We start from the raw sequence: 13,681 nt of genomic DNA, 5'->3' as shown, positions 1-13,681 counted from the left end.
GCCGTAGTTTGAAGGGAAAAAATGCTGCCAAAGCGATACTCGTCCTGCCATCAATGGGAAGCGCTGTGTGGGGGCTATCAAAGGATGAACCGGTTTTATGATTATTAGAACATTTTTTTGCATCCGAAATACTAGTAAAAATATGATCCACGTCTTTTTGTGTGTGGAAATTTCATCCATTGCTCGAAGGGAACCTTTTTAATATAGGAAAAAATGAACAGTAAAAAACATGAATGGCTCTACATTCCATAACTTGTTGTGCGGTGGTATTTCAGATAAATCTGACATTCGAACACATGTTCGGCGTTGAAAAACATATCCCTCAGACAAGAGAACAACTGATCCCTCTCGTGAAATGTTTTACCGCTTTAATATGTAGCTTTTTCAGGTATGATTGCTTCATAAAGCGGAAATTTTTCCCATCATGATCACATGCTTGCGGGAAAAATTGTGATTGCAGGATTGGAGGAGAGAAGGAAAAAACGAAATAATTGTGTACACAGTACAGGAGAGATGGGAAAGCGTGAAATATGGAGCAGAATCCTCCCAAGTGTACGATTGTCGAATAAGCAATGATTTATGAGCATGATTTGCAGCAGTCTACACTGCTTTAACAGATACATAACATAATCACATCGTATTGCAGGGCGTGATGATGGAGTACTTTCTGCGCCAAGGCGGCAGCAACCGTGATCATTTGTTTGCTCTTCCCCCGCAGGGCAACGATAAAATTCCCCCATAAAATGTTGAAACTTTTTATCCGTATTCTGCGCCCCTGCATTCCACCCGGCCTGGAGCGGTTGAAGAATGTGTGACTATATAATTCATCCCCGGAAGTCCCCATTACTCGTGCAAATTTGTTCAAACATTAAAAGATTAAGAAGGCTCGTTTGTACGTGTGTGGCTGTTCCTTCCAGCTCTGAATTATGGACACAATCGCAGAACTTATAGAAATTCATCCTCTCAGTTATGCATGGCTACGTGCACAAAGATAAACTTTGAGCCCACAAATGTGCAAGCAACACCTGTAATATTCCATCATAGTTCTACGACTGATAGGGGCCTAGAATGAGTGTGAATACTCAATAAGGTTCAGGAGAACACACATTCGCGCCGATTTACTGATTTTGATGATTTTTATACCACTTGAAATGAAAATTCCCTATCGTTCGTTAAACTTTTTATATTAACGAAAATTTGAAGCATTTCCATTTCTTGTGTGCTTACTTACCCGTGGTGTCAATATAGTACAACTTATGCATCTATGAGTTACAGTATCCAGTGTGACAGAGAGTGACAGCGAAAATGGTCATGTAAAATTTCAAAAACCGACCATGTACATTTTGTTAAATGGCTCAAAAAAATTACCTGTGCAAAGTTTCAGCTCAATCGGACATGATTTAGGGGTGCTTCAAAGCGCTCAAAGTTTTGATTTTTTGATCCTCAAAAATCTTCCAACGAAATTTAGAAAATCGAATTTTTATTCTCGATGCCAAATGACTTAAAAATGCATAAAACGTCGGGAACTGGTGTTGGTTATAATAGGGAAGGGGACCAAGTTTTTTTTAATGATTGCATTAGGTTTAGCATTTCGTAAGTTGTATACCACATTTATCAGATTTGGAAAATCACGCGTACAGAAGGAACAACGTATCGAATTGTTTAGAATGATCAACGAAAAGCACCAAACTTCAAGTTCGTTTTTGTCGAAATCATGAAAATGTCGCATGGCACAGTCTGACTTAACACCAACCAATTAGAAGAAGATTTTCTGGTATTGCCATTGATGAGTACTTTGTCTAGTGTCTGATCACGAGCGACAAGTAAAAAAATACGCGTTTCCCAAAGCCCTCGGAAAATCTTTTGCAACATGGACTGACTCGCCCTGAACGTGGCTACAAAGAGTGTAATTAGTTGTGTAATTAGCATTAATGCCGAAAGCCACTCGGCCAAAGAAGCCAACCGTTAGCTTAAAAATATTCTGCTTTGCTATAGCTTTCTACAATGTTGTAGGCTTTCCCATTGATGATCAATATTTCATCGAGCGATTATTTACTAATTACCACTGAGCAGCGAACCGATGTGCCGCACATCAATTTGCACACCCAGCAATTAAGAGGAAAGATTTATCGGTTTTTCAGCCACCGATACGGTTTTCGTTTGATGTTAACACCGTTCCTGTGGGGGTGTCAAACGCAATCCATACTCCCCACGCGCAAGGAACGAACAACTGCATCACCGGTCCTTATTCGATGCTAATGAAATTGAGAGCTCGAATTCTTTACGCTTGGGATTCTGCATTTGAACTCAAAATCTGAACTTCAAAAATTCCTCTGCAGCATGGGATAATGCTTGTGATGCTTGTGAAATACGAACCGGGGCCAGAAATGATACTGGTAGTGATGTTTCAATCAGGCTACGTCGGTCCGAGTGATGAAACTTTGTGCTTCCAGTTACCAGTCGGCAAGAAGTTAAGTTGAGGTTGAAGGAATAAATTATTTCTTCTCTCGGTCTCGGTTGGGGGGTTTCCTCAATGGCCACACTAATCTGACACACGGGATTTTATCAAATATTGTATCGTGTGGGCAGCAGAGGAGAAGTTTAGCAAATGAAAAATTCATTGGCTGAGTGGGAATTACGTCTGTCTGCGTATGAAAGCACCAGAGTAGGCACCATTAGGAGGGTAGCTGGAATTGCCCCCATTAGCATCGGCAGAAGATGATTGAAATTGATACTTTAAAATCTCCAAAGTATTTTCTCTTTCTGTTGCTTTGGATGGGAAGACTTGTTGGATGATCTGTTTCGGTGAAAAAGTTTACAATGTGAGAGGGATTGTTGTGAAAAATTCGTCCGGTTAGAATTTTGATGAACAGTTGTCATAGAGGATTGTACAGCCTTCTCAATACGGTGCTAGATATACAGACAGTTTCTTTTTGCTTACTTGGCTAAAACAATTCTGATTTTTTGGCAAAGTTTTACTGGTTGTACATTCTAAATGAGAACTGAGGAAACCGCCCGAAGCTGAACGGTGACTGCCTTCTAATAAGATGGCGGAAAATGTGCCGAGTTCCCAGCCCACTTGATCACTAAACTGACGATGCCCGTGTTTCCAGAACTGGGCATACCACACATCTTCTCTTTTCTCCGAAAAAAAAAGAATTGAATAAAAAGAAAAGACAAAAATAACAAATGCATGTGGATTTTGTTTCAGTGTCTTTTCCTTCACAGAAAACATTTGAACCACCTTTGGGATGTATGAGCTAATTGATGACATTTTCTGTTCTTCATAGGTTTTCCCGAGCCCGTACTTGTTCTGCGCGGTCGTCCCGATCCGCAAATATTTTTACTTTCATTTTTACACAGCACTGTCGTCCCGACCCGCACTCTTTTCATTATATTTTTTTCAATACAGCCGTCCCGATCCGCAAATATTTTTACACAGCACGATCGTCCCGATCTTATCTCTTATCATTATCTTTTTTGACGTAGGACTACGTCTTTCATTTCTGTACCGGGGTGTAAGTTCAAAATTTCGAAAACGAGAGAGTGACGCTGGACTGCAAGGTTTTGAACGTTAATACCTCTTTACCGGCTGAATGGAGTGGTATAATAATCACTTCATTCGAAAGATAAAATGTCAACGAATTATATGATTGTCACTTATTGGTCCAAAAATCGTTTCAATAGCTTAAAACTTGCTTTGAAATCAAGCTATTGAAATCATAACAATCTAGCTCATTGATGATGATTGGTGATCGCAATGTGTTCCCGAACACGGACGCAAAATCTAGGCACCTGGAGAAACCGTCATAGCGAATACATGCAAGCTGTGATTTGTTTTCGCTTGCATGAGTGTTTGGGATACCTTAGCGGACACACGCAAGGCGTGAATACTTTCACTCGCATCAGTTTCTGTTCTGCTTTCGCATGGAAAAAATGTTTGCGTGTGAATAGGTCCGAGCGAAGAAATATTCGCACACAATTACGCATTCGGCTTAGTGTTCCCGTGAGCAAACCTATAGCATCAGTTTCTGTTCTGCTTTCGCATGGAACAGTCATGAAAAATTGCCACATCACGATAAAAACGAAATGAATTTTATGCAAGATTATAAGACTTTATTTCGTTTTACCGTGTAATGGCGCCCTCAGTTTCTATTCTGCGTATGGAGTGATAATTAAAAATCTCGTGTTATTCTCACGAAAACAAAAAACAATCATGTATCAAACATTTTCAGTTGCTTTTACAAGGCCACTCAAATTCCATCGGTTCGTTTCGGGACCACCAACAAGTTCGAAAGAGTTGAATTTTATGTTAATAACAATTCCATACTTATACTCATTCACCCACAAACTAATATGAAAAACTTTCAGCAATCTTTCAAAATATTCATTCATTCATGCATTCATGATTCAGATCCAGTTTCAAATAAATTACTACCGAGCCAACGATAGTCCTACGTCAACCTTGCGGTTATATCACAGATATAACCCACTTCTTGTTTTTTATACGGTCGTCCCGATCCGCACTCTCATTTTTTTTTTTATAAGTTCGCCCTGAGCCGCTACCTAGACAATCCATCGCGGACATCATACTACCAATTCTGAACAATACAAATAGTATATACTAGCTGACCCGGCGAAGTTTGTCCCGCCCAAAATTTTTTTTTACTTCCAAATATTCTCGTTTTCTTAGTAGGTGAACGTTCGTAAATCTAACAGCAGAACTCTCAAATGATTGATTACTTTTTTATCATTTTCGATTTCCTTTTTTTGTGTTCAAATGTTTCAACGATCTATAAAATTAATTGATTATGATCGATGAAGGATAGATCCCACGTGGATATCGAGCAGATACGTGAAGATTTGACCGCGTATTGCATTGGACCGTGGGAACTTCCCGAACCTGAGTGTGATGTGGAGATGAAGATGAGATCTATGATGTATAGAGAAATGGACCGGATCGATCGGATCTCAGGATTCGTCTTATGCATTCAGAAATCTGATCATTCGTGCTATGAAATGTAGCAACCTTGCCTCGGCGCAAAATAAACTTCAAAATAAAATAAGTAATCCGTATTCGTGGAGCAATTTAATCTGTATCAGATTAGCAGACACGACAATAATTTTAAATTGCTTAAATTTGGATGAAAATCATTACTCGATGTTGTTTAAATACTTAGAAAACAGTCCGAACTTAACGATTCTTCTAAAAATCTTGTATACTTCCAGCAACATATTGGACGAAATACGTGTAATTTTGTAATAGAGTCCATTAAAGACTGCTTTTCTTTTGTTTGAACACACGTGCTGTCGTTTGAACAAAGGCTGTGTAGGTGTTACTCATGATAGCGTCTCGCTATCATTCCTTGAACCGCTTCTGTTGATTATCTCATAGGAATCGCAGTCGTTCGCTCTCTACCTTTGCGAATATGTTGACCATGGATTATTGACACAGCTCAAAACATCCTAGAATGACGTTGTCCTGACTGCGCCAATTCATCAAACGACACACATATAAATCCATCGAGGGCACTCTTTTGTTTGTTTCGTCTCCTCCAACCACATAATATTAAAATATTAATTCAAAATGAGTAATGATGTTCCTAATAATTGAATTAACTGTGGTGCATTGGATCTACACACTTACTCTTCAATCGGTTTTTATCGACAATAGCGTGACTGTTATTTTGCATTCCGAGCATGGGTGTGATTAGAATAATTTCAATAATTCATTGTGTTCATCCAAAAAGGCTTCCAGCTCGCCGGCGATATTCGAATTGAGGTTACTTGCGTATGTGTAGGGTGAAATTCGATGAAGAGGACGAAGTGCCATCTGGCATTAAACAACGTAAACAAATTCGTCCTGTTTCAAAAACGAACGACGAATCAATTATTTGGTATCGTTTATATAAAAATACATATATCGCGATAAAAAAAGGAGATTTGGGTGAAAATTGGTTATATATGGTTATAAGTTTTTTTCCAAGCCAAATTAATGCAAAAACATACGAAAACAAAGTTATTCAGATTTTATTTGCAAAGGACCACCCTAATCGGTATCAAATATAAAGTAATAGGTATCCTAGCGGTATCATATATAGTTTACGACCTATTCTCATGCCTACCAAGTTTTTTTGTGTATAATATCATTAAAATCGGTCGAGCCGTTTCGGAGGAGTTTGACCACGAACATCGTGACACGAGAATTTTATATATAAGATTTTCAGACACAATTCACATTCAAGATTCTTCAATCACTTGCAAATAAAATGTTTCTCCGTTTCATGGAATACGTGTTCGATACAGAGAATATTATAAGTTAAAGACAGCTCAAATCGGACAATTCATTCCTCGAGTTTTGCGATTACCGATACATCTGGCCTTCCATTCTAATTAATATAGATAGACCAATTTCTGAATGCTGTGGATGTTATTGAAAAATTACATGCCTCCCCATTTTTTTTGACCCCCACTACCAATATTCGATGAAGTTATTCAATCGCTACAGACAGGATTTTCGTGTTACCTTGCTTGCACCCCGCTGATATTGTTTCATTCACAAGCACAAGGATGTTCAAGCTTTACACTTCAACTCTACTAAAATTTGTCGGATCGTAATCGAGTCGACACAGGATGAATTAACGAATAGTTTTCAGACCAAACTCTTCAGTCCACCAAACGGCAACAAACGAATATCATATGGGGGGAACCATCACTTGACACTGTGGAGAAACATCCAACTCAGTTTCTTCTTCGAGGACGACATTCGGAAAAAAACCAAACCATTTCCAAAAACACAATGTTTCGAGATAACAAGAACGAAGCATAAACAAACGGGAAATATTGATAAATTTACCATTTCATAATTTTTTTTTGTGGACGATACAATTTTTCCTGTTCAAAATTACCTGTTCTTCGAATGTTGTTGAAATAGCAGATTTGTTTGAAAGTTTCTGCTTGGTTCCTATATCTACTAGTTCAAAAGAAGTATATTCATAGAATCATTGGTAGATTTTCCATGGCACTCTGAATTTTAATACTATCACCTTAGTACGGGTACTTAGAACACCTCCTTCAATTCCGCCTTTTAATCCTGCAGACGCTGAATTCTTTTTCCCAGTCTGCTTCACCATCAGGGGATTATTCCTATGCTTCAACCGTAAATGATTTGGCATATTCGATGTATTTCGTCAAAAAACGATAACGGCTGAACATATTTTGCACTGTACCCTTTGAAAAAAATGGTTCCTTTTTTCGCGATTACTGTGATAATTATTCGATGAATTCATATTTTTATTTTTCATTATCCGATACAAAATTACTCGATTAAAATTGCAAATATTCGATTATTTTCATTAATCGAACGATTAACCGACGTCTCTATCCACCGCTGCAGAGAACTGTCAACTTCCTCGACTTGATTGTAAATGTACATACCACGGCTGGTCGGCAGCCATTCCTTTCGTTAATGTTTTATATACGATCTCTTCACAACACTTCACATTTATAACACACACGTATTTACTTACTTGCGCTGTGGGTGATTCCTTAGTAAAAACGAATTTCCTGCTATAAAATCAGCAGTCCGGCAGGATCGCCAAAATGTGTGGCTCCTAAAAACGAGGAATCATCCACCGCGCTCTGTGACACTGAATTTCGCTGCGGACCCGGAGATAGTAACGCACCAAGTATGTGCCTACAAGGTGGGATGCTTCAATAAAGCATAACGGGTGTTATCGACAAGGTTATCAATATAATCTAGAAGAGCCACACAGCTGTGTTAATAAGCCACAAAATTTGGAGGAAGAAATTAAAGAAGAAATAACTCGGATTTTCAACAGCATCGAAGTCGTAATGTTCGACGTTTAAAACGCGTTATCGGAAAAACGGGTGGTCACATCGAAAATGTCCTAAAATAAGCTTTATTTTCGTTTTAAAAAAATAAAAATCGGTTCACTTTTGTAGAACTTATTAAAATTTGTTGCGTGAGCGTATAATCTGAAAGACCCTGTATTATACGATTGGCATTGGATGATTGCACATTGATAGATAACTTACTGGGAGTAGTCTTTGACACAATCATGATTTCGCGTGTTTCACAGTTAATCGCGTTGCAGAAATCATTCCTTATTTTTGTGAATATGTCATATCATATCAAAATTTAACGAGGTTTTCATTAAAGAAAACCATTTCAACCAAAAATTCAATTTAATTCCGTTGGACCGTGACGTGAATACTTCTCCTTTATATTAGATCCTGAGAAGTTCATTCGACACCCCCAACTGACAAACTTAGAAGCTAGCCAAGTCAGAACAGGAAACATTCAAAAGCCGCTCTGGTTCCCCACAACTATTTAGCTCTGCAGAGGATAGAATTCAACAGCTTCATGAAGCATCATGTGTCTAAAGGGCTTCAGGAAGACACCATTTTCCACAACTAGCAGCACCAGAAGTAGGATTGAAAGCGGCAAAACTAATACTTGGAAAGGCTTAGCTCTCAACAGGATTGAAAGCTCGAAACTCACCAAATCAAGAAGAGATTCGCCCCCAGTACGAGGCGAACCTTTGTGGTCCGTCAAATTGCTTCATCAACCGCCACCAGAGAAAATAAACTTTCCCATGCCGAGTTGTACTTATTTGCTGAAAAGATGGGGGATCAGCGTCAGTGTGGGATACTTTTCTGGGGGCATGAATACGGAGAAAATTATTCTACCACTCGAGGTTGGTTGTGTATACACATATTCAATTATATGCGGTTAAGATGAATCAGTCAGTATCAAGATAATTCCGGTGTTGGAACGAAATATGAGAACATATCATCAATACTGCGAACAGGAGAACTTTTAATTGACCCTGATGAACTGAATCGTTCACACTCGGAAATATGGATTTAAATCAATACCCAACATTCGAATAACAAACATGTATCCACAACAGGTTATCGAAATTAGGTTCACAATTTCTATACCCTGTTTCGGATATTGGTATGGTATGGTATTGACATGGGAAAATTTCGTCACGCAACAGTTTGACACTTTCGCTACCTGGATATTGAAATCAATGAAGTTGTGCAGACGATGCGATAGTGAATCTAAGAATCAGAGATGGTGGAATGTTGCATGATAAAGGCACTCGTGTGTGCGTGCACTTAGTTTGTGGAATGTGATTGGCGGTGACGACTATTGAGAATTTGATGGTTCCATTTGTAAAGATAAAAAGATAAAAAAAACGCATGCAATATTTTATTCTGTAAACTGAAATCGGCATCTCGTGAATCATTTTTGAAACTGTGGTATCTAAGGCATCTGTCCATTCCAAGCATATCATAAATTTAAATGGAACCATTTGCTCCGAAGTTTCCACTTTTCTCCAGGAACAAGTGTTGAATGAAGACCGTGAACGTTGGGGAACGATTGCCGCAATTGAACTCTCAGGCATATTTAATAGATGGAAAACACGAAAATCTAATTCTCGTTTATTCCGCAAAGTTGCATTCATATTTTTGTCGAATCAAACGAACTCTAACATGGAAATGAATTTCCCAAAGCTATCGTCTCTGTGGTCTGGAGTATCGGGGGACGGCTGCCACTATGGGGGATTTCCATACAAGCAGGCGGACAAAAATATCAGGGAATCATTTTATCAACACTATTGGCATTTTTTCTACTTGGTATGGTCGAGCCAATTTGATTAAAATCATTTGTTAACATATTACGGTCAAATTTCGATCGAGGTATGTCTTTTTTTAATAAAACCAGAGGAAATAATTCTAGGATTTGTTCGGAATTCAGCCCCTCCCCTTTCTTTGGCTGCCATCTAATTTTTAATATGCTTCTGGCCACCTGTAATGTGCAAGGAACATGTATGCCAACTTTGGTGAATATTGATCAAGCTTTCTTAGATATTAGTGTATTATATTTATAAATATATATATATATATATATATATATATATATATATATATATATATATATATATATATATATATATATATATATATATATATAAGTTACCGTCAATTCCAAACGGCAACACCAGCCATGCACCAGCTCGAACAACCTAAACAGCGGCATCATCATTTTTGGCCAAACGTCCCATCTTCACTGAAATAACATATTCAACGTAGACACCACAACACGAATCAGCATAACAGGCAACGGTACGCAACTCGAGAATGTAGGTATCAAATTCCCTTCGGCTCATTGAGTAGGCATAAATCATAAGTCATGTAAACTGGAAGCGATAATAAAGTTAGTCTTAATCTTACAGTGAACAAGTGTAGTTCTTTTTTTAAAAACGCTCTCCTTTAATTTAAAAACGTAAGTGGCGCAGTCGTGCGGATTGCGGTTTTAGTTAGAAGTTCGCGTGTGTGACCGAATCGACGGCTTATCGATTGTAGTGGCACCCCAAGGACAACTAACAAAACCAAGCGATCAGAACCAGCGAAGGAATATCGCAAAAATTAAGGTAAGCAAAAAAGAGACTAGGTATAGTGATTTAATATTTAGTGATTTAATAACGAATAAAAAGGTGATTTTTTTTTATAACCGGTACCAAGTGAAAAACTTTATAAAAAGATATTTTAATTTCCTAGAGACTAGGTGTAGTGATTTAATATTTAGTGATTTAATAACGAATAAAAAGGTGAATTTTTATAACCGGTACCAAGTAAAATACTTTTTTAAACAAGGAAATTTTAATTTCCAAAATTAAGCGATTTAGGAATTTCAATCGAGGCCGAGACATGGCAGAGAACCAGCTCGAACTTCTCCAAGCGAGTTTGGAACAACTGGCCAGCCGTCTGGCCGAGAAGGATGAGCAGATCGCTCAATTACAAATCCAAGCAGCGCAAGGTGAGCGAAATGCTCAATCACTTGCCGCCCAACTGGCTGCCAACAGGCAAGCGAACCCCGTGCAGGTGATTCAAGTGCCGGAGCAAAGAACGGAATCGATACTAAAATCGTTACAGACGCCCCAAATTATTCGGGATCTTCCGTGTTTCGACGGAAACCCGTTAAAATTAAACTCATTTTTAAAGGGGATTGATAATATAATCCCTCTGCTGAATGAGGCACAGAATACTAACGTCTATAGAGTGTGGATTCAAGCGATCCGCACAAAAGTAATTGGGGACGCTGACAACGTACTCGAACTATACGGCACCAACCTAACGTGGGCCGAGATAAAACAAACCCTAATCACACATTACAGCGACAGGCGTGACGAGGTCTCCCTCACCAGAGACCTCTTCAAATTGAACCAAATCGGAAACGTGGAAGAATTTTACTCCAAGGTATCGCACATCGTTTCACTGCTCACAAATAATCTGAGCATAACAGAACAAAATGCAGCCGTGAAACAAGCAAAGAAAGAATTTTTCCAGGACATAGGGCTAAAAGTTTTCCTCGCTGGCTTAAGAGAGCCGCTAGGACCAATCATTAGAGCCCAATGCCCCACTACAATGAAAGACGCTCTCCGACTTTGTATGGAGGAGCAAAACTATAATTATGTAAAATCATATAAACCAATGCTACCACCGAAACCATTTAATCATCCAAGAGCTCCTATTCCCCCAAACATACCTACCCGGCCAGTGAATCCTTTTAAATTTTCAGCACCATACAATGGTCCTGTGAACGTACCCCGTTTTCCACCGAACCCCAAACCAATCAATTGGCAACCTAATTTCTCTCCAAACCCAATTCAGAGACCCCCAATTTTCAGAAATAATTTCACCCAGCAACCAAATCCTAATTTTCCCCGCAATCAGTTTGGACAAAACCATCAAAATAATTTTCCCAAACCAGTCCCTATGGAGGTGGATCACTCGATCCGAAGTAGGAACGTAAATTACATGAATAGAAACAATAATAACCATTTTAAACCACGCCAGAATTTAAATCCTTTTCACCCAAGTCCCAACTATCATTTCGAACATTGTGAAGAAACATATTTGCCCGATTATGGACATGCTGAAAATGACAATTATGCCTTAGCGAAGGTTGAGGGAAATTACCCAGACTATGACCCCCATAACAACATCTATTCAGAAAATGATCCAAACATTTTCGGAGGAAACATCGAAACCAATGAGACATCTGAGAACACAGAAGGAAATGTAGATGATTTAAATTTTCAACCGGATTCAGACAGTTCAAACGGGAGATAACAAATTTTATCCCATATGTAAAATTAAACACGAAAATAGGAGAGATGAAATTTTTGATAGACAGTGGCGCTAACAAAAATTACATCAATCCTGCGAAAATTGCAAATCTAAAAATTTCCAAACTAAATCATTCTTTCGTCAGAAATATCAACGGCACCCATTCCATTAGCGAATCCGTTGAATTTTCTCCCTTCGATGGAAAACCTCCCATCACATTCTTTTTGTTCAAATTTCATCCCTACTTTGACGGACTTATTGGCTATCAAACATTGACTGAACTTGAAGCCGACATAATCACTTCTTCTAACACACTTAAATTTCCAGACTATACCATCCAGATGAGTAGGAAATATCCTAATTCCTACGACATCAACTTGAATGCAAATGAAGAGGTTCCTATAAAACTTCCAATAGACATACAGAACGGTGACTTCTATATTCCAGAACTTTACTCCTTAACAAACGACGTGAATATCCTTCCAGGACTCTATCGATCAACCGATAATAAAGCTACTGTCATGATTAGAAATACTAGCCATTGTCCGGTGAAAGTTAATTCAAACAGACCTATTTTTTCCGAATTAAACAATTTTGACGAAGTCTCACCTCCTGATTCAATGAATAATAACCCTCAAGAACTGCTGAAACAAATCCGCTCAGACCACCTAAACTCAGAAGAACGCCAAAATCTGTTCAAAATAATAAAGAAATACAGCGGTACACTCGAAATCCTATAGATACCCTTATTGCCATAAAGCTGAAGTGCAACAGCAAATAAGCAAAATGCTCGATCAGGGTATTATTCGTCACTCGAGCAGCCCTTGGTCTTCCCCGGTGTGGATTGTCCCCAAGAAAGAGGACGCATCAGGGAAGCGAAAATGGCGTCTAGTGATAGACTATAGAAAATTGAACCAAAAGACTATCGAAGACAAGTACCCTATACCCAATATAAATGAAATATTGGACAAACTGGGACGTTGTCACTATTTCTCTACATTGGACTTAGATTTAACATGAAACTTCAGATATTATAGGAAGTTCATTAGAGACTTTGCGAAAATCGCAAAGCCCCTAACAAACTGTTTGAGGAAAGGTGAGGAAGTCCATCATTCAGAGGAATTTATTGAAGCTTTTCACAAATGTAAAAATATATTAACAAGTAGCGACATACTGCAATACCCCGACTTTACACGAGACTTCATCTTAACCACAGACGCCTCTAACCACGCGATTGGAGCCGTATTATCCCAAGGCATAATAGGTCGAGACAAACCAGTAGCGTTCGCCTCGAGAACTCTAACCAAATCCGAAGAAAATCTCTCAACGATCGAAAAGGAATTACTAGCCATTTGGTGGGGCTGTAAATACTTTCGACCATATTTATTTGGCCGCAAATTCACACTATACACTGACCACCAGCCCTTGACTTACGGTTTAAATTTGAAAACCCCCAACAGTAAATTGATCCGCTGGAGATTAGATCTTGAAGAATACGACTATGACATTAAATACC

The 13,681-nt window shown here is 38.6% G+C and overlaps 2 protein-coding genes across 3 annotated transcripts in view; one reads left to right on the top strand and one right to left on the bottom strand.

Moving 5' to 3' along the window:
* LOC129771397 (uncharacterized) overlaps positions 1-7,639 on the bottom strand; it is a 39,583-nt gene extending 31,944 nt beyond the window's left edge. For both annotated transcript variants that reach the window (XM_055774998.1, XM_055774999.1), the window contains exon 1: positions 7,438-7,639. In XM_055774998.1, the coding sequence (XP_055630973.1) occupies positions 7,438-7,457 (20 nt within the window). In that variant the 5' untranslated portion in view covers positions 7,458-7,639. The remainder of the gene's footprint in view (positions 1-7,437) is intronic.
* LOC129771392 (uncharacterized) overlaps positions 1-13,681 on the top strand; it is a 243,795-nt gene that overhangs the window by 98,572 nt on the left and 131,542 nt on the right. The gene's annotated exons all lie outside the window — the stretch shown is intronic.

The sequence above is a fragment of the Toxorhynchites rutilus genome, chromosome 2 (assembly GCF_029784135.1).
Source record: "Toxorhynchites rutilus septentrionalis strain SRP chromosome 2, ASM2978413v1, whole genome shotgun sequence".
Lineage (NCBI taxonomy): Eukaryota > Metazoa > Arthropoda > Insecta > Diptera > Culicidae > Toxorhynchites > Toxorhynchites rutilus.
The sequence above is the reverse complement of the archived record's forward strand: the minus strand, read 5'-3'. Positions and strand labels throughout refer to the sequence as shown.